Source organism: Ambystoma mexicanum, chromosome 11 (genome assembly GCF_040938575.1).
Source record: "Ambystoma mexicanum isolate Mex_15411 chromosome 11, UKY_AmexF1_1, whole genome shotgun sequence".
Classification (NCBI taxonomy): domain Eukaryota; kingdom Metazoa; phylum Chordata; class Amphibia; order Caudata; family Ambystomatidae; genus Ambystoma; species Ambystoma mexicanum.
Genome location: NC_090934.1, coordinates 1,473,096,678 through 1,473,122,740, shown reverse-complemented (window position 1 = coordinate 1,473,122,740; position 26,063 = coordinate 1,473,096,678). Strand labels below are relative to the sequence as shown.

The 26,063-nt window shown below is 50.6% G+C and overlaps 1 protein-coding gene across 2 annotated transcripts in view; it reads left to right on the top strand.

The window, feature by feature from the left end:
* Positions 1-26,063, top strand: part of ELL3 (elongation factor for RNA polymerase II 3) — a 275,132-nt gene that overhangs the window by 161,633 nt on the left and 87,436 nt on the right. For both annotated transcript variants that reach the window (XM_069625175.1, XM_069625176.1), the window contains exons 7-8: positions 7,109-7,217; positions 8,963-9,404. In XM_069625175.1, the coding sequence (XP_069481276.1) occupies positions 7,109-7,217; positions 8,963-9,404 (551 nt within the window). The remainder of the gene's footprint in view (positions 1-7,108; positions 7,218-8,962; positions 9,405-26,063) is intronic.

Below are 26,063 nucleotides of genomic sequence, written 5' to 3'. Positions count from 1 at the left end.
GCCTAGACTGTAAGATCTTTCGGGGAGGACACGCCCCCTTGTATGGATGATTTAGCCTAGACTGTAAGATCTTTCGGGGAAGGACACGCCCGAGGACACGCCCCCTTGTATGGATGATTTAGCCTAGACTGTAAGATCTTTCGGGGGACGACACGCCCCCTTGTATGGATGATTTAGCCTAGACTGTAAGATCTTTCGGGGGAGGACACGCCCCCTTGTTGGATGATTTAGCCTAGACTGTAAGATCTTTCGGGGGAGGACACGCCCCCTTGTATGGATGATTTAGCCTAGACTGTAAGATCTTTCGGGGAGGACACGCCCCCTTGTATGTATGATTTAGCCTAGACTGTAAGATCTTTCGGGAGGACACGCCCCCTTGTATGTATGATTTAGCCTGGACTGTAAGATCTTTCGGGGAGGACACGCCCCCTGTATGTATGATTTAGCCTAGACTGTAAGATCTTTCGGGGAGGACAAGCCCCCTTGTATGGATGATTTAGCCTAGACTGTAAGATCTTTCGGGGGAGGACACGCCCCCTTGTATGGATGATTTAGCCTAGACTGTAAGATCTTTCGGGGGAGGACACGCCCCCTTGTATGTATGATTTAGCCTAGACTGTAAGATCTTTCGGGGAGGACACGCCCCCTTGTATGTATGATTTAGCCTAGACTGTAAGATCTTTCGGGAGGACACGCCCCCTTGTATGTATGATTTAGCCTAGACTGTAAGATCTTTCGGGGAGGACACGCCCCCTTGTATGTATGATTTAGCCTAGACTGTAAGATCTTTCGGGGGAGGACACGCCCCCTTGTATGTATGATTTAGCCTAGACTGTAAGATCTTTCGGGGAGGATACGCCCCCTTGTATGTATGATTTAGCCTAGACTGTAAGATCTTTCGGGGAGGACACGCCCCCTTGTAGGGATGATTTAGCCTAGACTGTAAGATCTTTGGGGGAGGACACGCCCCCTTGTATGGATGATTTAGCCTAGACCAGGGGCGTTGCTGGGGGGGCTAAGGGGGCTATAGCCCCTTATCTTTTGGTTGTAGCCCCGGATAGAATCTCAGCCAAAAGACTAGCTAGCCCCCAGTCCCAACAGTTCTGAGATCAGCTTAGCCCCGGGTCTTTTCCAGACTTAGCAACTCCCCTGGCCTAGGCTGTAAGATCTTTCGGGTAGGACACGCCCCCTTGTATGTATGATTTAGCCTAGACGGTAAGATCTTTCAGGGAGGACACACCCCCTTGTATGTATGATTTAGCCTAGACTGTAAGATCTTTGGGGGAGGACACGCCCCCTTGTATGTAGGATTTAGCCTAGACTGTAAGATCTTTCGGGGGAGGACACGCCCCTTGTAAGATCTTTGGGGGGGACACGCCCCTTGTATGGATGATTTAGCCTAGACCAGGGGCGTTGCTGGGGGGGCTAAGGGGGCTATAGCCCCTGATCTTTTGGTTGTAGCCCCGGATAGAATCTCAGCCAAAAGACTAGCTAGCCCCCAGTCCCAACAGTTCTGAGATCAGCTTAGCCCCGGGTCTTTTCCAGACTTAGCAACTCCCCTGGCCTAGGCTGTAAGATCTTTCGGGTAGGACACGCCCCCTTGTATGTATGATTTAGCCTAGACTGTAAGATCTTTCGGGGAGGACACGCCCCCTTGTATGTATGATTTAGCCTAGACTGTAAGATCTTTGGGGGAGGACACGCCCCCTTGTATGTAGGATTTAGCCTAGACTGTAAGATCTTTCGGGGGAGGACACGCCCCTTGTATGGATGATTTAGCCTAGACCAGGGGCGTTGCTGGGGTGGCTAAGGGGGCTATAGCCCCTGATCTTTTGGTTGTAGCCCTGGATAGAATCTCAGCCAAAAGACTAGCTAGCCCCCAGTCCCAACAGTTCTGAGATCAGCTTAGCCCCGGGTCTTTTCCAGACTTAGCAACTCCCCTGGCCTAGGCTGTAAGATCTTTCGGGGAGGACACGCCCCCTTTCATGGATGATTTAGCCTAAGACCTAGCAACTCCCCTGGCCTAGGCTGTAAGATCTTTCGGGGAGGATACGCCCCCTTGTATGTATGATTTAGCCTAGACTGTAAGATCTTTCGGGGGAGGACACGCCCCCTTGTATGTATGATTTAGCCTAGACTGTAAGATCTTTCGGGGAGGATACGCCCCCTTGTATGTATGATTTAGCCTAGACTGTAAGATCTTTCGGGGAGGACACGCCCCCTTGTATGGATGATTTAGCCTAGACTGTAAGATCTTTGGGGGAGGACACGCCCCCTTGTATGGATGATTTAGCCTAGACCAGGGGTGTTGCTGGGGGGGCTAAGGGGGCTATAGCCCCTGATCTTTTGGTTGTAGCCCCGGATAGAATCTCAGCCAAAAGACTAGCTAGCCCCCAGTCCCAACAGTTCTGAGATCAGCTTAGCCCCGGGTCTTTTCCAGACTTAGCAACTCCCCTGGCCTAGGCTGTAAGATCTTTTGGGGAGGACACGCCCCCTTGTATGGGTGATTTAGCCTAGGCTGTAAGATCTTTCGGGGAGGACACGCCCCCTTGTATGTATGATTTAGCCTAGACTGTAAGATCTTTGGGGGAGGACACGCCCCCTGTATGTATGATTTAGCCTAGACTGTAAGATCTTTCGGGGAGGACACGCCCCTTGTATGGATGATTTAGCCTAGGCTGTAAGATCTTTTGGGGAGGACACGCCCCCTTGTATGGGTGATTTAGCCTAGGCTGTAAGATCTTTCGGGGAGGACACGCCCCCTTGTATGTATGATTTAGCCTAGACTGTAAGATCTTTGGGGGAGGACACGCCCCCTGTATGTATGATTTAGCCTAGACTGTAAGATCTTTCGGGAAGGACACGCCCCTTGTATGGATGATTTAGCATAGACTGTAAGATCTTTCGGGGAGGACACGCCCCCTTGTATGGGTGATTTAGCCTAGGCTGTAAGATCTTTCGGGGAGGACACGCCCCCTTGTATGGGTGATTTAGCCTAGGCTGTAAGATCTTTCGGGGAGGACACGCCCCCTTGTATGGGTGATTTAGCCTAGGCTGTAAGATCTTTCGGGGAGGACACGCCCCCTTGTATGGGTGATTTAGCCTAGGCTGTAAGATCTTTCGGGGAGGACACGCCCCCTTGTATGGGTGATTTAGCCTAGGCTGTAAGATCTTTCGGGGAGGACACGCCCCCTTGTATGGGTGATTTAGCCTAGGCTGTAAGATCTTTCGGGGAGGAAACGCTCCCTTGTATGGGTGATTTAGCCTAGGCTGTAAGATCTTTCGGGGAGGACACGCTCCCTTGTATGGGTGATTTAGCCTAGGCTGTAAGATCTTTCGGGGAGGACACGCCCCCTTGTATGGGTGATTTAGCCTAGGCTGTAAGATCTTTCGGGGAGGACACGCCCCCTTGTATGGATGATTTAGCCTAGACTGTAAGATCTTTGGGGGAGGACACGCCCCCTTGCATGGATGATTTAGCCTAGACTGTAAGATCTTTCAGGGGAGGACACGCCCCCTTGTATGTATGATTAACCTAGACTGTAAGATCTTTGGGGGAGGACACGCCCCCTTGCATGGATGATTTAGCCTAGACTGTAAGATCTTTCAGGGGAGGACACGCCCCCTTGTATGTATGATTAACCTAGACTGTAAGATCTTTGGGGGAGGACACGCCCCCTTGCATGGATGATTTAGCCTAGACTGTAAGATCTTTCAGGGGAGGACACGCCCCCTTGTATGTATGATTAACCTAGACTGTAAGATCTTTCGGGGGAGGACACGCCCCCTTGTATGGGTGATTTAGCCTAGGCTGTAAGATCTTTCGGGGAGGACACGCCCCCTTGTATGGGTGATTTAGCCTAGGCTGTAAGATCTTTCGGGGAGGACACGCCCCCTTGTATGGGTGATTTAGCCTAGGCTGTAAGATCTTTCGGGGAGGACACGCTCCCTTGTATGGGTGATTTAGCCTAGGCTGTAAGATCTTTCGGGGAGGACACGCTCCCTTGTATGGGTGATTTAGCCTAGGCTGTAAGATCTTTCGGGGAGGACACGCCCCCTTGTATGGGTGATTTAGCCTAGGCTGTAAGATCTTTCGGGGAGGACACGCCCCCTTGTATGTATGATTTAGCCTAGACTGTAAGATCTTTGGGGGAGGACACGCCCCCTTGCATGGATGATTTAGCCTAGACTGTAAGATCTTTCAGGGGAGGACACGCCCCCTTGTATGTATGATTAACCTAGACTGTAAGATCTTTGGGGGAGGACACGCCCCCTTGCATGGATGATTTAGCCTAGACTGTAAGATCTTTCAGGGGAGGACACGCCCCCTTGTATGTATGATTAACCTAGACTGTAAGATCTTTGGGGGAGGACACGCCCCCTTGCATGGATGATTTAGCCTAGACTGTAAGATCTTTCAGGGGAGGACACGCCCCCTTGTATGTATGATTAACCTAGACTGTAAGATCTTTCGGGGAGGCCACGCCCATCAATTATGAGCATAAATGTCCGGGGTAGAAATAGAAGAAATTCATTTTTGCTGAGTTCACTTATTTGAGCGGGAGTTTTCTTCTATAGCAAACACTCCAATCGGAACCCGCATAAGGAGCTTGGGGACAATTGGGGCAGCATTTAGAAGTCTTGATTAAAGCGCTGGAGGTTAAAGTATATCAGAAAGTTCCCTTTTCCTCGCACTGCCCACCAGCGGGCATGGCGTTCCATAGTGAGACCACTGGTCACGTGGGAAGGGCCACCAATCTACATTTTTCTTTTTCATTTTGTGTCTTTCCTGGTTTTTCTTTCTTTTGTGCCTTCTCTCTCTCTCTCTCTCTCTCTCTCCTGCAGTCTTTTTCTCGTTTGTCATCACAGGGTAATGACTACAAGTCCAGGCCGCTGGACGCATGTTGCACAGGTATGCTTCGGTGTCCTCAGTAACAGCGGTGTCGCTTTCAGGGTGCGGCCTGAGACTGCTGACTCCTCGGCTGCATAATTAAAGGCCCGCCGCCCCTCGCAGGTGCTGGATTACTCTCCTTCCAAGAGTGTGCTCACATGTTGCAGAGGTTGCTCACACTTCTCAAACCAGCCACACTTTGCATTGTAGCCTGCAACACTGTCTCACTGCCTCCTCCAGGCTACCTCTGTCTTACTCTTTCGCCCATCCTAGCAACTGAGATGGGGGAAGTCATTAAGCATTGCATGTTTGCCAGTGTACCCAGCTTTTGCCATTACTACTTGCTCTGCAGCCTCAACGCCACATTATTCGTCTCTCTTGTTAGCAACACACCACAAAGCATTAAGAGGGCATTTACTCTAAGTGTCGGAGCCTGGGACTGATCTTACTTTGTTTAAAGTCGTGGGATGCCTTATGATGCCACTGACCAAGGGGGTAGGAATTCAGAAAGGAATGGGTTGCCAGTGGCTGCCATTCTTAGTGTTTTAAATCATGTGATGTAGTTGGCGAATGATTGTTGAGGATGGGGAGACTTAAGAAAAGGCGAGTGAGCCCCATACCAAGCTTTTCCCCCAGTAGGTCTTTCAAAACCATGAAGAACATTACGCTATTTATCCATAAAGAATGACTTGGGCTGCTGTGGCGGTCAAGACCAGTGCGGATAACAGAATGCATTGAAGTCTCGGCCTTCAGGTCCGATAGACCAGCACCACATCAAGATGCGACTAATTGTTCTCGCTCCGAAGTCAACATGCTATTATTGCCCTGAAGAAGCCCAATAGAATCTACAAATGCAATATGTGAAAGGTCATGAAATCATCTTAACCATTGGCAGGGCTCGGGGCAACCTTCCGCGCCACTGCTATTAGCTCAGCTGCACCGTTGTGATAGGTTATCGCCACATGCAAACCAGCCTGGAACTGCTGCCAGCCGAAATCCTTAGCCGGGTCCCCTCTGAGCCGAAACACAAGGAACCCCAGACATGTGTCGGCCTGATTGGGTCTCACCAGTGAGGTGCAGCTTGGTTCCGTAGGGTGCACCTAGCTAGAGACCCATCCCTCCTACAGAAAGACACATTATCTGTAACCCTGAAGAAGCAGAACAGCCTTGTCCTGCCACCAGAGGGCGCAGTCCAGCCCCCGGTGATAAGACATGCAAACACGAGCGCAGATATGTGTCGGCCTTGTTGGGCCTCATCAGTTAAGTGCAGCTTGCTTTTCGATGGTGCAACGAGCAAGGGAGCCACACCTGGGCATTCCTACTCTCACATAGGGAGACCACTCCTAACCAAAACATGTGATGGACGGAAGCTGTTCCCCGTCTGCAGCGGCACAGACAGGCTGAGAATGATGATGAGGAAGGGCGCCCAGGGTCTGGCAAAGGTGGAGGCGAATTCAAAAGCGTCTACCCATGTCCGAGACATAACTAAAGCCTGAATAAGAAAGTGCCATCATTTAGGATGAAAACGTGTGGCATTTCCCCCGCCAGGCATCCCTTTATATAAGAGATGCAGGGATCATTACCCTCACACCCTGGGGTACGAGGTTGATCCCTGTAAAGGGATGCCTGGCAGGGGTCGGTGCCACCATTAAAGAAGAAAAGGTGTGGTGTCGACCCACACTAGGCGTCCCTTTATTTAAGAGATCCAGGGACCAGCACACTCTCCCCTGACGGGGAGAGGCTGAGGCTCGCTGCAAAGGGCTGCCTGGTGGGGACGTCTGCAGCCCATTAAGTCGACGCTTGTTACAGGGGCGTTGCCTAAAGGATTGTAGACAATCCCTGCTGTTAGGTCACGCCCCCTTGATGTGACCCGGCTCATTTTTTCAGGCATCTGAAAGCACTGCAGGGAGCTGGGTGGTGTTGCAAACCAGCAGATAAACCAGTTAGTCGGATACATGTGTGGTCTGTGCAAGAGCTTCTAGTGGTGTTTTTGTTTTTTTTTTAAAACTGTAGTTGGTGGTTTCTTTTAACTGTCAGTGCTTTCCACAAAGAGGTCCAACTTCCAGGAAGTTTTGTTTAATAAAGACTAAGAAAATAAAGTATTTAGTAAAGCTGCATAAATGGGCGGAGTCACATCATGCTGTAATATTCCACCGCCCGGCAGGATAGGATAGAAGTTATGGCTAAACTGGCTCTTCTCTTCTCTTCTTCCTGCAGGAAACAGTCCAGTGGGGCTCCCATGCGGCCCATCCAGCCGTCGAATCGACCGCGGAAGGAAACTGAAAGTGTCACCAATCAGAACACCGTGCGGAAAACTGCGGAAGTGGTAAACGTCATTTCAGTTGCACCTGCCCAACTTCCTGCTGCAAATCTCTCAACTCTGGCAGAAGTCTTCTGCGATTGGCAGGAGAATGAGTGGTCTTTTTCCTGCCAGGAGAGCCCATGCTTGGGTTCTGGTTCTCTCCTGGTCGTGCTGTATACTTGTGTTCTGCGACTGCATGGTGGTGGATTGGTGAGGTGGCATGAGATCATGGCAATCTTCTATCCCAAGTAGGGCGACTGCCCCACCATTCTGTGACTGCAAGCCTGGCCTGACCTTGGCGGAAATCCTCCTTCAGAACACTAAGGCAGGAAAATAGGCATGGCCATCTTAATGGGGCCGGCCGCCTGAGGCTGCATTGGACCCTCTCTCCCAAAACAGTCGCTGTCACTGCAATGTAAATGTGGGCCGGCTAGACTGTCTTCGGAAGATGAACCAGGCTCACATTTATTCTGCTTGAGAAATATTACTTTGCTTTATTTATTTATTTATTTATTCGTGTATTTGTATAGCGCACCAAACCTGTAGGCATCAGGGCGCTGTTACAAGTAGGCATAGATATATGATACTTTGCCACGTTTCAAAACAAGATTACCTTATTTAATTAAAAAAAAGCACATCTTTACAGGATATAGGGAAGAAGACACACGTTGCTCTTTGGGGTTTGGGGTTTAGCCCGGTCCCTGCTGTAATATCACGAGAAGTAATTCCCCATGGTCCCACCCTGGAAGGCCTGGTGGAGACCTCGTGGAGTGTATCACTGAGTTTATGGAGGGCCACACTTGTCACTGAGAAGGCTCCGCTGTTGCAGGCCATCTTCTGCTGTTTCAGTGCCGTCCTTGCAACATCTATAAGGATCTCTTAGTACTTCTCCTGGGAATCCCAGAAGAAAAACAGGGCTGGCTCACTTTCTCACTCATGGAACTGGGAAGCTCAAGGGCTCGGAATGAGTCTGACCTGACTCGCTCGTAAGGAAATCTCCTTGCATACACATGGGATGCCTTCAAAGCTTATCTGAGGGGCGTTCCTACAGGGAAGGGTCGCTGGCCTGCTCCTTGTGCTAAGTCAGGAACCTTTTCTGTTTAGCCATGTTGGCGTGTAGAAATACATGTAAACCTCTGGGTGTCACAAGTCAAACAGTTGGCAGCACATAGCAAACACACAAAAGCTGGGAAAGGAATGGCCAAGCATGTCTTCTATGAAGCCCTGCAGGTCCAATGTAGGCCAGTTTTTTGGACCAACGTGGGTCTGTTGAGGAGTTACTCCACTGTGCAGCTGGTAGTTTGGAGAAATGTTACTGAATACATATTCTTTAAAATGCAACATTTGTAACACATTTGATCAAAAAAGTCCCCCTAGGGTAGCTTTCATGGAAGGATCGAATTGCTATTTGGGACTTTGGGCCACTTTTTCATGAGTGCCCAAGCCAGCTTTCTGCCTCGCTCCGACCCTGTTAGCAGAATTAAATGGGGATGGGACCCCATTTTACCTTTCAAAGGAAATAGCAACAATGTTGATTATGGCCTGTAATCTCTGCCTTCAATACTTGTTGGGTTTCTGTTTTTTTATTGAATGTGTCATCCGTGGTGTCTTCGCTCCAACCCCTTATATCCAGCAACTCGCACAATTTGCATATAAATAAGATTGTACGGTTGTTTTAAAGTTACATTGTACAGGTTGGTTGTGTTAAGGGGATGTCTAGACAGTGTCCAATGAAAACGCATAACCCTGTTTCTCATTCTTGGCTGCAGAAGCGTTCAGCACCGTCCGAGGGTCCGGAGAGGCAGGCCAGCAAGAAACTGAAAGAGTCCGACTTGATGAAGCGGGCACCTGCCGACCGCCAACCCAAAGCTCCAACCCTTGCCAATCCTGGCCCGGACACGCTGAGGACTCCAAGCTGTGCCTCCCACAGCCCCAACGCCTTTGTAAAGCAAAGCAACAAGTTTCAGGAGACAATTGACCGCTGTTCCAAGGGCGATGATCTCGAGAAACGTATTGGAGATCGCCCTGAGCCGCGGAGGACTCCAAGCCCACCCGGGCATGATACGGCACAACAGAACTGTCAATCAAACAAAAAGCCCAAGCGGCATAAAGAGGACGGGGTGGAGCAGGACAGCAGCGACGAGGAAGAAGAGGATGACGACTGGGAAGAAGAAGCGTTGAGACTGGAGCGCTGCCTCTCCTATCCTGAAGGTAATCAACCAAAGATGGGCCGGAAGCCACTGTCTCGGGAATCATTTGACTTGGGATGTAGCCATTGTTTCTAAGCCTCATCTGTCTCATTCTTTTCCAAGTTGTCCTTTGTGCCCCTTTTTAACCTCGCCATCAGATCCAGCCCATTGTTGGGGTCTCCCAAAGAAGACCCTAAGACACACACAAAAGAATATGCAAATATTTCTTAAAGAAACACTTGTGTATGAGTGCGATAGAAATAAAATATCAATATTAAAGAAACAGACATTTGTCAGGATCGGGTCCGTGCTACTGACTTTGGCTTCCACCTTGGGGCACTGGGCCACCTCTGACGTGTTCTCTTCCTCGCTCTTTCTCTGGTTTTAGTCACTTCACCGGAGTCTTAGTCACTTGGCCACCTCTGACGTGTTCTCTTCCTCGCTCTTTCTCTGGTTTTAGTCACTTCACCGGAGTCTTAGTCACTTGGCCACCTCTGACGTGTTCTCTTCCTCGCTCTTTCTCAGGTTTTAGTCACTTCACCGGAGTCTTAGTCACTTGGCCACCTCTGACGTGTTCTCTTCCTCGCTCTTTCTCTGGTTTTAGTCACTTCACCGGAGTCTTAGTCACTTGGCCACCTCTGACGTGTTCTCTTCCTCGCTCTTTCTCTGGTTTTAGTCACTTCACCGGAGTCTTAGTCACTTGGCCACCTCTGACATGTTCTCTTCCTCGCTCTTTCTCTGGTTTTAGTCACTTCACCGGAGTCTTAGTTGTGTCTTGTTTTCTTAATGTTTAGATACTGGTCTCTGTTACTGGTGCCGTAATGTCTTAAACACACTCTATGTGCCGTAGTGTCTTAAACACACACTATGTGCCGTAGGGTCTTAACACACTCTATGTGCTGTAGTGTCTTAAACACACTCTATGTGCCGTAGTGTCTTAAACACACTCTGTGCCATAGTGTCTTAAACACACTCTATGTGCTGTAGTGTCTTAAACACACTCTATGTGCCGTAGTGTCTTAAACACACTCTGTGCCATAGTGTCTTAAACACACTCTGTGCCATAGTGTCTTAAACACACTCTATGTGCTGTAGTGTCTTAAACACACTCTGTGCTTTAGTGTCTTAGACCCACTCTATCCCTCTGCTTGGTCTCACTCACTCAGGAGCACAGTGTGATCAGAGTCTCCTCCTAGTGGCTTGAACGTTGTCCACGGTGCTCCAACATTCACCCTTTAAGTTCTCGCTGGACGTTTCCCCGAGACTGTGTCGGGGGTTAAAGTGCTCTCCTTAGTTTCTCTGATTCTTGGACATCTAACTCAATCTCCCAGAATGCATCATGTCACTTCTGGACTCATCTCTACATCAGAATGCAGGGGTTCAATCGGCTCTTCTTTATTTCTATGATGGAAGGTGGAATGATTTAGGCTCCCAAAGGCAGCATGGAACTCGTGCGCTCTGTCTCCACTGGTATCCGTTGCCTCTTTGGCTTCTTTGGTGCTTATAGACCAGGCTCAGCGGCTCAGAATGTTGCATTATACCCTCTTATCTGTCCCACTGGACTCTTGCTCTCCGGCCGACTGCGGTGACTAGAGTTGGTTGATTAATGCATTAGGTGGATTGGTGGTGTTGGACTTTCTCTCCCAGAATGCAGCATTCCTTTTCCTCCCTGTACTTCCTAATCTCGTCCATTCTTCAAGTAACTTTCCTCCAACTCTTCCGGGCTGAACCTTCGCTCATGTCTCAGTTCGTCCGCCCCTCTAACACATTAAAGAAACAGACATTTGTCAGGATCGGGTCCGTGCTACAGACTTTGGCTTCCACCTTGGGGCACTGGGCCACCTCTGACATGTTCTCTTCCTCGCTCTTTCTCTGGTTTTAGTCACTTCACCGGAGTCTTAGTCACTTGGCCACCTCTGACGTGTTCTCTTCCTCGCTCTTTCTCAGGTTTTAGTCACTTCACCGGAGTCTTAGTCACTTGGCCACCTCTGACATGTTCTCTTCCTCGCTCTTTCTCTGGTTTTAGTCACTTCACCGGAGTCTTAGTCACTTGGCCACCTCTGACGTGTTCTCTTCCTCGCTCTTTCTCTGGTTTTAGTCACTTCACCGGAGTCTTAGTCACTTGGCCACCTCTGACGTGTTCTCTTCCTCGCTCTTTCTCTGGTTTTAGTCACTTCACCGGAGTCTTAGTCACTTGGCCACCTCTGACGTGTTCTCTTCCTCGCTCTTTCTCAGGTTTTAGTCACTTCACCGGAGTCTTAGTCACTTGGCCACCTCTGACGTGTTCTCTTCCTCGCTCTTTCTCTGGTTTTAGTCACTTCACCGGAGTCTTAGTCACTTGGCCACCTCTGACGTGTTCTCTTCCTCGCTCCTTCTCTGGTTTTAGTCACTTCACCGGAGTCTTAGTCACTTGGCCACCTCTGACGTGTTCTCTTCCTCGCTCTTTCTCTGGTTTTAGTCACTTCACCGGAGTCTTAGTCACTCGGCCACCTCTGACGTGTTCTCTTCCTCGCTCTTTCTCTGGTTTTAGTCACTTCACCGGAGTCTTAGTCACTCGGCCACCTCTGACGTGTTCTCTTCCTCGCTCTTTCTCTGGTTTTAGTCACTTCTCCGGAGTCTTAGTCACTTGGCCACCTCTGACGTGTTCTCTTCCTCGCTCTTTCTCTGGTTTTAGTCACTTCACCGGAGTCTTAGTCACTTGGCCACCTCTGACGTGTTCTCTTCCTCGCTCTTTCTCTGGTTTTAGTCACTTCACCGGAGTCTTAGTCACTTGGCCACCTCTGACGTGTTCTCTTCCTCGCTCTTTCTCTGGTTTTAGTCACTTTACCGGAGTCTTAGTCACTTGGCCACCTCTGACGTGTTCTCTTCCTCGCTCTTTCTCTGGTTTTAGTCACTTCACCGGAGTCTTAGTCACTTGGCCACCTCTGACGTGTTCTCTTCCTCGCTCTTTCTCTGGTTTTAGTCACTTCACCGGAGTCTTAGTCAATTGGCCACCTCTGACGTGTTCTCTTCCTCGCTCTTTCTCTGGTTTTAGTCACTTCACCGGAGTCTTAGTCAATTGGCCACCTCTGACGTGTTCTCTTCCTCGCTCTTTCTTCGCTCTTTCTCAGGTTTTAGTCACTTCACCGGAGTCTTAGTCACTTGGCCACCTCTGACGTGTTCTCTTCCTCGCTCTTTCTCTGGTTTTAGTCACTTCCACAGAGTCTTAGTCACTTGGCCACCTCTGACGTGTTCTCTTCCTTGCTCTTTCTCAGGTTTTAGTCACTTCACCGGAGTCTTAGTCACTTGGCCACCTCTGACGTGTTCTCTTCCTCGCTCTTTCTCTGGTTTTAGTCACTTCACCGGAGTCTTAGTCACTTGGCCACCTCTGACGTGTTCTCTTCCTCGCTCTTTCTCAGGTTTTAGTCACTTCACCGGAGTCTTAGTCACTTGGCCACCTCTGATGTGTTCTCTTCCTCGCTCTTTCTCAGGTTTTAGTCACTTCACCGGAGTCTTAGTCACTTGGCCACCTCTGACGTGTTCTCTTCCTCGCTCTTTCTCTGGTTTTAGTCACTTTACCGGAGTCTTAGTCACTTGGCCACCTCTGACGTGTTCTCTTCCTCGCTCTTTCTCTGGTTTTAGTCACTTCACCGGAGTCTTAGTCACTTGGCCACCTCCGACGTGTTCTCTTCCTCGCTCTTTCTCTGGTTTTAGTCACTTCACCGGAGTCTTAGTCACTTGGCCACCTCCGACGTGTTCTCTTCCTTGCTCTTTCTCTGGTTTTAGTCACTTCACCGGAGTCTTAGTCACTTGGCCACCTCTGACGTGTTCTCTTCCTCGCTCTTTCTCAGGTTTTAGTCACTTCACCGGAGTCTTAGTCACTTGGCCACCTCCGACGTGTTCTCTTCCTCGCTCTTTCTCTGGTTTTAGTCACTTCACCAGAGTCTTAGTCACTTGGCCACCTCCGACGTGTTCTCTTCCTTGCTCTTTCTCTGGTTTTAGTCACTTCACCGGAGTCTTAGTCACTTGGCCACCTCTTACATGTTCTCTTCCTCGCTCTTTCTCTGGTTTTAGTCACTTCACCGGAGTCTTAGTTGTGTCTTGTTTTCTTAATGTTTAGATACTGGTCTCTGTTACTGGAGCCGTAGTGTCTTAAACACAATCTATGTGCCGTAGTGTCTTAAACACACTCTATGTGCCGTAGCGTCTTAAACGCACTCTGTGCCGTAGTGTCTTAAACACACTCTATGTGCCGTAGTGTCTTAAACACACTCTATGTGCCGTAGGGTCTTAAACACACTCTGTGCTTTAGTGTCTTAGACCCGCTCCATCCCTCTGCTTGGTCTCACTCACTCAGGAGCACAGTGTGATCAGAGTCTCCTCCTAGTGGCTTGAACGTTGTCCACGGTGCTCCAACATTCACCCTTTAAGTTCTCGCTGGACGTTTCCCCGAGAGTATGTCGGGGGTTAACGTGCTCTCCTTAGTTTCTCTGATTCTTGGACATCTAACTCAATCTCCCAGAATGCATCATGTCACTTCTGGACTCATCTATGCATCAGAATGCAGGGGTTCAATCGGCTCTTCTTTATTTCTATGATGGAAGGTGGAATGATTTAGGCTCCCAAAGGCAGCATGGAACTCGTGCGCTCTGTCTCCACTGGTATCCGTTGCCTCTTTGGCTTCTTTGGTGCTTATAGACCAGGCTCAGCGGCTCAGAATGTTGCATTATACCCTCTTATCTGTCCCACTGGACTCTTGCTCTCCGGCCGACTGCGGTGACTAGAGTTGGTTGATTAATGCATTAGGTGGATTGGTGGTGTTGGACTTTCTCTCCCAGAATGCAGCATTCCTTTTCCTCCCTGTACTTCCTAAACTCGTCCATTCTTCAAGTAACTTTCCTCCAACTCTTCCGGGCTGAACCTTCGCTCATGTCTCAGTTCGTCCGCCCCTCTTAATACATGGCTCTTCCACCAAGCCATGTCCCTATCTCTGCTCGTTGCAGGTTTCAGTCATTAACTCTTGGACTAGTTGTTTCGCCAGCCCTCTCTTGCTCCTCTGATCTCAGGGAAACCCCTTCCACTTACGCCATCTCACTCAGTGCCACCTTGCCTTGCCCGGTTTCACAATCTCATTTTCAGGCCATCTCCTCAATTCCACTGCTTGGTAGTGTTTGGTTGACTTAGTCCACGTCCATGGACCGGCGTGGTTGTTGTGCAGACTGAGACCCGCTGGTGCTCGGTTTGCTTTTGGGGTGAGCTCCAGTGTAGATTCCCTCCTTAAGTTGGCGGTTGTGGGGTGGGCTCTAGTAAAAGTGGGCTGGTTGCTCTTGTCCCACTCGTTAAGTTTCCGCTGCACCGGCATTCTGTCTTTGTTTCCCCGCTCTCTTCCCCAACATCACATGCCTTAGTTCTTTCCTTTCCCTCACCTTCTGACAGCTCTCCTCTGACTTACGAATCTCCTTCTCCTCCTCACACCTGCACCGCTCTGCGCTCTTTCCTACTATGCTGGTGACACCTGCACCAGTCAGGGAAGAGATCTAACTCACGCCAAGGTCCCGCAGATACATCCCTTACCCCTGGACGGACCACCACGTCATCCACTTTGCCATTCCCACACCATCGAAACAAAAACCACTCAACACTCCTCTACCGCCCGCCACAGTACGAAGCGCACGTAAACTTAACAAAGAGAGACCTCACTTCTCCAATGACCCCACAGGCCTAGCAGAACTATACAATTCTGCACTAAAGAATGCAGTCAACACCATAGCCCCACTGTCTGCCAGGAAAGTCAAACCAGTCAGACATGCAAACTCCTGGTTCACCCCAGAGTTAATGGAACTCTGCTGCCTGAAGCACACCGCCCCCACCTGGCAAACTAACTCCACAAAACTGGAATTCAGCAAGATAGCAGCCAATACAAAAAGGCTACCATCTCATCCAAAACCACCTCCTTTAACACTAGGATCGTCAATGCAAACTCAGGATCCAAAGAGATGTTCGCCATCTTTAGGGAACTTTAATCACCACCCCTACCACCCAGGCCATCTCCAAAGAGGAATCCTGGTACTCTAATATCCAAACCGCCATGCCCAACAAACTTTACCTATTGCATAGCAGAATCCTAACTAACAAGAACTCACTGATAACACCAATAGCCACACCAACTTCTAATCCTCCCGCCCACGACTTCCACCTCTTCTCATTCAAAGAGGTCACGGAAGCCGAAGTCCTCACACTCCTGAAACACCTCAAACCTTCAAACGGCAAAGGTGATGACTGCCCGGCCTCGATCATCAAAGACTGTGCTGTCACACTTGCCCCGTTTCTCACTGCTTTCATAAACACTTCCTTTGCCGCAGGACTACTTCCTCCGAGCCTCAAGGAAGCCTGGGTACGACCACGCCTAAAAAAAAAAAAAACTCACTTGAACCAGCCTCCCCCAACAACTACAGTCCCCTTCCTCCTAAACATTATTGGCAAAGCAGCCTACACTCAAGTCCAACACTTCCTCGAATCTAAGCACATCCTGGGCCAATGCCAGTCTGGATTCCGTCCTGGTCACGGCACAGAATCTGCTCTGCTTTACTTTAAAGCATTTGTAGCGTGCAAGCCATGGACCCGTAGGCGTTAGGGCGTGGAAAGACATACGTTACAGGAAGAAACCTAGATCTACAGGGATTTTACTCAGAAAAAAAAGTCCAGGATCAGAATCAAGCGAACAGCAGCGTTTCCAGCTTCTTCTTGAATAGGTCAATGGATCCCAAAGGCAGATTGTTCCAGGCGTTGGGAGCTGCGATGTAAAAGGCTCCCCTTTCAGCCTTCCTGGTCCTGCACCTGGGAGCATCAACAGTTCCTAGTTGCTGGATCTAAAGGAACTCCTGTTTATTTTTTCCATGATAAGATCCTGCAAATAACTGGGCATTAAGCCCAGTCTACATTTGAAGGTAATAACTAACAAGCGAAACAGCAGGCGGGCCTCGACGGGGAGCCAGTGTAAAGCTCCTCTGGTGGACGAAACGTGGTCTCTACAGGAAAGACCTGTGACCACACGCACTGCCCCAGTCTGAACCACCTGCAGTCTGTCTTACTCAGCCTAGCCAGTTGGCTGCAACAATAGTCTATTTTGGACACAACTATAACTCTTGCAATTGTTTCAGCATTGGCTTGATTAATACAAGGTCGAAGGTGCGCAACGAGCTTGATATAATAGACTGATGCCGACACAAGGCTCCCAACATGAGCCTTCATGTTGAGCTGTTGATCGAAAATACCACCCAGGGTTTTTACTTTCTTTTGAGGGGTTAGTTTGACATCCCCGAGTTGAAAGCTCTCATAAGAAGGCCCGAGCTTTATTAACATAGACCGGGTGCCTCCAATCATCAGCTCCGTCTTTTCTCCGTTTAGAGCCAAGTTGTTCCGCACCATCCAGCTCTCAATGATGGCCTGATTCCTGTTCAACTCGGCTTTGTCCAGTGCATGTGTTCCAACAACAGGGACGACGCGCTGCGTGTCGTCCGCATAATTTGTAAACACAACTCCTTCTTTTTTAAATAGGGCAAAAAAGGGTGCCATAAATATATTATATAAGCAAAGTGATATGCACGCACCCTGCGGAACAACAAAATTGACTGTGACAGTTGGGGCTACGGCCGCCTCATGAAAGACTCTACTCTCCCTGTTATCTAGAAATGAAGCTATCCAGCGAGCAGCTGTCCCCAACCTGGTGACCAAAATTGAATGGTCAACCAGGTCAAAGGTGGCCGACAAATCAAGCAACATTAACATGGATGATTTGCCAGGAGCCTGGACTTCATTTCAAGTGACGCTGCTGTCTCCGTTCCATGCCCCTGTCTGAACCCAGATGACGACAGGTGAGAATGGAATATTTGCTCAGATGATCTGCAATTGGCCCATATGCAACACAGTCCAATATTTTAAGTAAAAAGGTGTGTTTGTGATGGACCTGTACTTAAGCACAGCCTCAATAGATAAAACAGGTTTTTTTTTAACATAGGAGTGACCAGCGCCTTTTTTTAAGTCGGTCGCACATAACCTTCTGTAAGTGAGGCGTTCACAATCTTGAAATAGCCTCCTATAAAGTGGGAGAACAAGTTTTAATTACAATGGCCGAGCAAGGATCATATTTGCATTTAGTGGCTTTTAACTGATCCACTACAACAGACAACTCGGCAACCGCTATAGTAGAAAAGTTGAATTGAGGGATAGGTGAGCATCTTTCCAACAGCTCTTTCGCAACCTCCCCAGGAGGAATAGATGGGTTTTCTTTTTTACGAATTGCTTGACCTAAAAAAACAAATAGACGAGATCAAGGAAATAGGCAGGCCTGCTCTGCTCCTCCTCCTGGATCCAGCTGCTGCATTTGAGCATAACATCCTGTGTCATCACCTCGCCTCTTCAGCCGACGTCTCTCCCAAAGCGACACTGTGGATCAAGTCCTTCTAAGAAGGTAGAGCCATGAGAGTGTTCTCAGATCAGGCCCGCCCAGCCCCGGCCACCATCCACTGCGGGCCCAGCCCCGGCCACCATCCACTGTGGGCCCAGCCCCGGCCACCAGCCACTGCGGGCCCAGCCCCGGCCACCATCCACTGCGGGCCCAGCCCCGGCCACCAGCCACTGCGGGCCCAGCCCCGGCCACCATCCACTGCGGGCCCAGCCCCGGCCACCATCCACTGCGGGCCCAGCCCCGGCCACCATCCACTGCGGGCCCAGCCCCGGCCACCATCCACTGCGGGCCCAGCCACCATCCACTGCGGGCCCAGCCCCGGCCACCATCCACTGCGGGCCCAGCCCCGGCCACCATCCACTGCGGGCCCAGCCCCGGCCACCATCCACTGAGGGCCCAGCCCCGGCCACCATCCACTGCGGAGTCCCACAGGGCTCCTGTATCTCTCCTACTCTCCAACATTTTCACCAAGCCTTCATTTGACATCCTAGGCGCCATCGTCATATCATACACCAACCATGCTGATGGCACCATAATCCTCCTCCCACTCTCTGGCAACCATGAAACTGACACTATCACCCTCAATACAATATACTCCACCATTCAGGCTTGGATGGCGGCCAACAGTCTCTGCCTCAATGGAGAAAAGACAGAAATCCTCCCATTAGGTCCACATGAAACCCTTAAGAAACTCACCAGCCAAAACTCCTCCTTCACAATTGACAACATTCAGATTCCTGTCTCCTCATCGGTCAAGACTTTGGGAGTCTACCTTGATGCCACCCTATCCATGTCACGTTAAGTCAGCGCCATCGCTTCCTCGGCGGCTTACTACACTAAGTTGATAAACGCAGCCAAACCATGTTTATCCACTGAGAACTGCCTTTGTATCGCCAGAGCAATAATAGGCTCAAGACTGGACTATTGGAATGTCCTCTTTGCTGTCACTTTTGTAAAAAAAACCTAAGGAATCTCCAAGTCATATAGAACAAAGCACTTCTAGCTGCCCTCAACATACCCAAAAGAGAACACATCTCTGCAGCCAGACGCAAAGCACACTAGCTCCCCATCAAAGAGCGCATTCTATTCAAAACCTTCGCCATCACTCACAAGTGCATCGCTCACACAGCCCCCCTTACCTTTCCTCAAAACTAGTCAGAGCGGGCGCCTCCAGACCCCTTGGAACATCCTACTCCCACCAACTAATCATCCCCAGAGTCCAACGTGCCAAAGCAGGTGGTGCTCGCTTCCCCTTCATTGCTGCCAGACAATGGAGTAATCTACCTCTCACCCTCAGAAATGAACCTTCCCACACGGCATTCCGCAAAGCCCTCAAACGTGGCTGTTCCGCTAACCTCTTACTTTCCCTATTCCTACTGCATTCCATGTAACCCTCATAACCCAACGAGCTGAGTATACGTGACTCGCCTTATCCCTACCACTGCAACTACATAACCTTACTCTGTAATTGCCATCATAATTATGCTTGCACCACTGTAACTCTCCCCACTGTTTGTAGCACTGTAACTAAGCAAGCGACCAACCTCTCTAACAGTGCCACGGTGCCCAGAGGCTGTTTGGCGCTATAAAAATAACATTGGTTGACCTGCTCTATGTGAATCTATACATTTCCTCGCCCTGTCCCTGGCCTCTCCCTCATGACCATTCTTTTATACATCTCATAATAATGACTTCAGAGGCACCATCGGTTTTCATAGGCTTACTATTGGACAGTCAATGTTAAATATTGTTGCTTTCACTCCTTGGTGTTTCATTGGTGGAGCTCCTGTGGCCATCCTGGGGTGGGCCACTTCGGTCATCATTGACCAGAGAAAGTGGTAACAGCTGTATTTCTTACATCCTATTTGCACGGGGATTAAACGTTGGCACCATCTTACCCTTCTTTCCCTTCAAGCTGCGTCAACGGGCAGCATATTATTGCAACTTCTGATTGGAAAGATGTATATGTGGTCCGTCCTTTCTACTGGTTCGTGTGCACGACCTCATGTGCTGTACTCTTAGGCCCATTGCTCTGGACCGATCACTTGGCGAGACTATGTGTTTTTTTAATTCTATATGAATGTGTGATATGGCAACTTAAAATCAGTCCTATAATTCGTGGATGGGGCCTTATCGATGCGCAATCTTCATTGCATTTGCGGTGTTTATCGAGGGCCTTTGAACCTTGGTATATTGAGCCCTACCAGGCCAGGAAGAGGATCTTCCACTGTACGTGCCTCTATCTTCCTACAGGGGGCGCTGTGTCTCTTCTGTCTGCGTGACTTTGTCCTGTGCATGCTTCTCTCACTGGGTGTATGACCTTGTATGTGTTCGTTTTGGGAACTAGGGCAGACCGTTGGTTAGTTATATGTCTTGCTTGCTGTATGTGTGGGACCGGCTGGAGCTTTCTTCTGAACAGCCAATCCCTGTGCGGCCTACTACCCCTTCCCCTCGCAGACCCTGCTTCCTTCAGCAACGTCTGATTAGGCCTTGCCTGGGAAAGAGCTTCACCTCATAAGTCTAACCAATCGCGGCGACTTCACACCATGCTCAAGCCTGTTGGCCTGGCCGCTGCATTCCTTTGCAATGTATCGAATCGAGTGCCTTTTGCTGTGCGAGACCATTTCTATTGCTCCAAGGCCTGTTATTCGAATAGCCTATAGTATCGACGCCTGCTAAGTATTAGCCACCTGTAGAGCATTAATGTGAGCATGTGTAAGTATACGTATGTATTGTGTGTTCTGTTCTCTATTGCTTAGTGTTGCTCCCACACACTCCTAATTACTTAGCGTGTGTCTCAGTTCTTCCGGTCTGTTTTAATGCGCATGTTTTGGTTAAGGCCACCTTCTGTCCCTATGTTATTCTGTCGTCGCCATTCCTTTCATGGCTTGTCTGTCTGTGTATATACGTTTTGCTGATTGCGATCCCTCCCGTGTGACAGCGAAATCGATCCCTACTGCTGATGTAGCATGTTCATAACCTACAACTATTGCAGCTCGGTCTGTCTAATGCATGTTCACTTGGACCTACTTACTTGCACGTACCTCTGCGTGCGTGACCACATTGACTCTTGACACATGTTTGTTGGCTCGTTGTGTTTGGAAAAGGCTAGGCGGTTGATGCCCCCTTTAGAGCTCAGGTGGAAGTGGGTGCCCACATGAGATGTTGGCATTCATGACGCCCTTGCCTGCAGAGTCTGCTTATACGTAATGCCACCAGCTGTAGCCTCTAGCGGGCACTATAGACTTAGGAATACTGAAACTTGTAATGTCATCTATTATTGCAAAACCCTTGGTGGAGGTAAAGTTTTGTTAGATTATTGTTGGACCTGATCACTTTTGGGATCTGCCCACCTAACCGGCGTGAGAGGTGTGCCCAGCTTGTTTACTTCCTGCGTTTGCTGGGCACTGCGAAGGAGCATGCCGGCGAGCAAAGCAGCACTTTAATGGCTTTAGGCCCAAAGCAGAGTGAAACGCAATAATAAAGCTAACGGAGCGTCCCATTGGTTTGAAATGATTCTGAAGCAGTCGAGGAGTCGAGCTAGCAGGCTCCCGCCTGTTCCTGAGGAGGTTCTGCGGAACTTGGGGGGGGGGGGGGGGTTTAGGACGAGGAGTCGAGCTAGCAGGCTCCCGTCTGTTCCTGAGGAGGTTCTGCGGAACTTGGGGGGGGGGGGGGGTTTAGGACGAGGAGTCGAGCTAGCAGGCTCCCGTCTGTTCCTGAGGAGGTTCTGCGGAACTTGGGGGGGGGGGGGGGTTTAGGACGAGGAGTCGAGCTAGCAGGCTCCCGTCTGTTCCTGAGGAGGTTCTGCGGAATTTGGAGGGTTGAGGGCGAGGAGTCGAGCTAGCATGCTCCCGTCTGTTCCTGAGGAGGTTCTGCGGAACTTGGGGGGGGTTTAGGACGAGGAGTCGAGCTAGCAGGCTCCCGTCTGTTCCTGAGGAGGTTCTGCAGAACTTGGGGGGTTGAGGGCGAGGAGTCGAGCTAGCAGGCTCCCGTCTGTTCCTGAGGAGGTTCTGCGGAACTTGGGGGGGGTTTAGGACGAGGAGTCGAGCTAGCAGGCTCCCGTCTGTTCCTGAGGAGGTTCTGCAGAACTTGGGGGGGGGGGGGGTTTAGGACGAGGAGTCGAGCTAGCAGGCTCCCGTCTGTTCCTGAGGAGGTTCTGCAGAACTTGGGGGGGTTGAGGGCGAGGAGTCGAGCTAGCAGGCTCCCGTCTGTTCCTCAGGAGGTTCTGCGGAACTTGGGGGGGGGGGGGGTTAGGACGAGGAGTCGAGCTAGCAGGCTCCCGTCTGTTCCTGAGGAGGTTCTGTGGAACTTGGGGGGGTTTAGGACGAGGAGTCGAGCTAGCAGGCTCCCGTCTGTTCCTGAGGAGGTTCTGCGGAACTTGGGGGGTTTAGGGCGAGGAGTCGAGCTAGCAGGCTCCCGTCTGTTCCTGAGGAGGTTCTGCGGAACTTGGGGGGTTTAGGACAGGAGTCGAGCTAGCAGGCTCCCGTCTGTTCCGGAGGAGGTTCTGCGGAACTTGGGGGGTTTAGGACGAGGAGTTAAGCTAGCAGGCTCCCGTTTGTTCCTGAGGAGGTTCTGTGGAACTTGGGGGGTTTAGGACGAGGAGTCGAGCTAGCAGGCTCCCGTCTGTTCCTGAGGAGGTTCTGCGGAACTTGGGGGGTTTAGGGCGAGGAGTCGAGCTAGCAGGCTCCCGTCTGTTCCTGAGGAGGTTCTGCGGAACTTGGGGGGTTTAGGACAGGAGTCGAGCTAGCAAGCTCCCATCTGTTCCGGAGGAGGTTCTGCGGAACTTGGGGGGTTTAGGACGAGGAGTCGAGCTAGCAGGCTCCCGTTTGTGCCTGAGGAGGTTCTGCGGAACTTGGGGGGGTTTAGGACGAGGAGTCGAGCTAGCAGGCTCCCGTCTGTTCCTGAGGAGGTTCTGCGGAACTTGGGGGGGGGGGGGGGTTTAGGACGAGGAGTCGAGCTAGCAGGCTCCCGTCTGTTCCTGAGGAGGTTCTGCGGAACTTGGGGGAGGGGGGTTTAGGACGAGGAGTCGAGCTAGCAGGCTCCCGTCTGTTCCTGAGGAGGTTCTGCGGAACTTGGGGGGGGGGGGGGGGTTTAAGGACGAGGAGTCGAGCTAGCAGGCTCCCGTCTGTTCCTGAGGAGGTTCTGCGGAACTTGGGGGGTTTAGGACGAGGAGTCGAGCTAGCAGACTCCTGTCTGTTCCTGAGGAGGTTCTGCGGAACTTGGAGGGATTTAGGACGAGGAGTCGAGCTAGCAGGCTCCCGTCTGTTCCTGAGGAGGTTCTGCGGAACTTGGGGGGTTTAGGACGAGGAGTCGAGCTAGCAGGCTCCCGTCTGTTCCTGAGGAGGTTCTGCGGAACTTGGGGGGGTTTAGGACGAGGAGTCGAGCTAGCAGGCTCCTGTCTGTTCCTGAGGAGGTTCTGCGGAACTTGGGGGGGGGGGTTTAGGACGAGGAGTCGAGCTAGCAGGCTCCCGTCTGTTCCTGAAGAGGTTCTGCGGAACTTGGGGGGGCTTAGGACGAGGAGTTGAGCTAGCAGGCTCCCGTCTGTTCCTGAGGAGGTTCTGTGGAACTTGGGGGGGTTTAGGACGAGGAGTCGAGCTAGCAGGCTCCCGTCCTTTCCTGAGGAGGTTCTGCGGAACTTGGGGGGTTTAGGACGAGGAGTCGAGCTAGCAGGCTCCCGTTTGTTCCTGAGGAGGTTCTGCGGAACTTGGGAGGTTGGGGGGGGTTTAGGACGAGGAGTGGAGCTAGCGGGCTCCCGTCTGTTCCTGAGGAGGTTCTGCGGAACTTGGGAGGGTCTAGGACACTTTTGAGTCTCCACTCGGTTTCTTTGGAAAGGCCTTTTCTGTCTAGAGGTGCTTGTGTGTCCTCTAACCTCACCTTCTTGGGGAGCAAAAGACTTCAGGTTCTGCACCCACAGAAGAATAATGACCAACATTAGGTCAATCTTTGGGTGGGTACGAGGCAACCTAGTGACCCATCGTGAGACTTCCCAGCCTGCTGGTTCCTCCAAGTCTAGACTATGCACAGCTGGCAAGTGTCTCCATATCCTGTGTGGCAACTTCCGTCCGTCTACTGCTTGCCATTCGGGGTCCAGCTTCTGGGTAACAGAAACAGGGTTGGCCATAGGTGTCCCACGTGACGTGCCGTGGGCTCTATGCATACACAGGCACGTCGGGAGCCTTTTTGGCCTTCATGACACCCGTCCCATGGAATTGCACCTGCTGCTTTGCGTAGGAACAGAGGCCCATGGTAGCCCAGTCATCCTACTATATTAAACTTTTGGCACACATTAGACCCTTTCTTGATGTCCCACACTGTGCAATACTAGCCAGGGCAATTATCGGAAGCCGCTTGGATTACTGCGCCAGAAGCAGAAATCAATCGCCTCCAAGTGGTCCAAAACAATGCACTGAGGGTTGTAGTGGGTCTTTGTAAAACCGATCAGGTATCTAGAGCACGTAGTTTGCTGCTTTGGCTGCCCATAGCTAAGAGAGTTCTGTTCCGCACTGTCAGCATCGCACACTCCTGCTTATATGGCAAGAGCCCTTCATACCTGGCGACACAGTTCAAATGACTTCCGTTCAGACGGGGTCTGAGATTCAATAACTCAGGCCTGCTCCAGACACCCAGTCAAAACTGTCGCAAAATCTAGGAGGGGTGTTTTCCATCCTGTACTCTGCATCCCTGGAACTCCCCCCCACCTGATCCGAGGCTATGCTCTGGCCGCTTTAGCTTAAGAAGTAAATTGAAGAGCCTCCTATTTGAATGAGTGCCCTCCTGGATAAATTCTTCCTGGTTAAAGACCCTGCTTAAATGTCTGTCTTTTCTTAGTGCGCTCATGGCACTGGGCTCTGTCTCCAGCGCTATAGAAATAAACTAAATAAATAAATAAATAGAACTCCTTGCTCACTGAATGAAGACGGGCTCAACGCCTTCATTCTAACTCGGGGATTGGAGCGAGCTTGTGCCGACAGTGTCCCGCAGCGCTTCCTTTCGCTCCAATCCGTGCAGCACGGAGGGCGATGTTAGCAATAGCCCCCGTGTGGCTGCGGCTTGGCAGCTATAACTACAGGCCAACGTCATGTCCCATTCAGACGCAGAGGTGATAACCTGATACGCCAGAAGCGCGCCCAGCTAATCACCTCTCCAGGCCGGCAGCTGCACCCCAGGGCCACCACTCTGCATGCGTGGGCGGCTCTGGCTACAGGGAGGCGAGGGGATTTTTCAGAACACCTTTTCTCTTCCAGCTACACCGGTTTTTCCGACGGTTTTTTTGCTGCAGGAGTTTTGCCGAAAATTCCCATCTAAATTTATTGGGGGGTGAAAAAGGGCAAATAAAGAGTTGGGGGGTGTGGGGGGGTAAATAAAAAAAAAAAATGAAATGAAATGATGGAGGGTTTGGGGGGAGGGGAATTGTTTGCCGCAGGATTTTTGCAGAAATAACGTAATGGACATTACACCCGTTGGGAAAAAAGGGGGTTGGCAAAATGACATGAACCGTGTGCCATGCGATTGGCCTGCGATGCACGATGGTCAGCAAGGGGACCAAGCAGGAAGGCCTGAATTTGCTTTTATTTCCATTTTTATAAATGCATACAGATAGAAAGCCATTTATTTCTGTCTGTTCATATGTAAAAATCAGCAAAAACAGAAAACAGGGGAGCCTTAATTATATAATTAATAATCGGCTGCTGTGAGATGACAGCAGGGAGACTTAGCACGTTCTATACAACATAGTTTTTTATTTTTTTGGGGGGGGGGGTGGCCTGTAGCAGGGAGTGTTATGTTATGTGTAGTTTCCACTCAACTCCACTGTACACCCCTTCAAAGCAGCTGCATATTGTATAGTGCAGAAGGTGAAAAAAGGGCGCGGATGGCGACGCAACGTGCAATTCTGCACCGACACCTTCCGACTTCAGGGTGCATTCGGCCTGGGGGCTCTAAGTGGCATCACAGACCACCCAGGCTACTTTCTCAGTGTCGGACCCCACCTCAGCGGACTGGATCCCCACTGAGCTACAGAGCTATGCGTCCTGTAAAGAAGCGCACCCTGATATTTGACTTCAGAAAAGAGTATGTATAGGTGACGGGATGCGTCCAGAATAATCGTGTTTATTGTCTACTCTTGAATACACGTGTGAACAGTTCAAACTTTCCTTTCACGTACCTCCTGAGGCACAGGGCGTACAAGCATCCCGTCGTGTAAGATTACACGAGCCCAACTGGCTCAATCCAGGA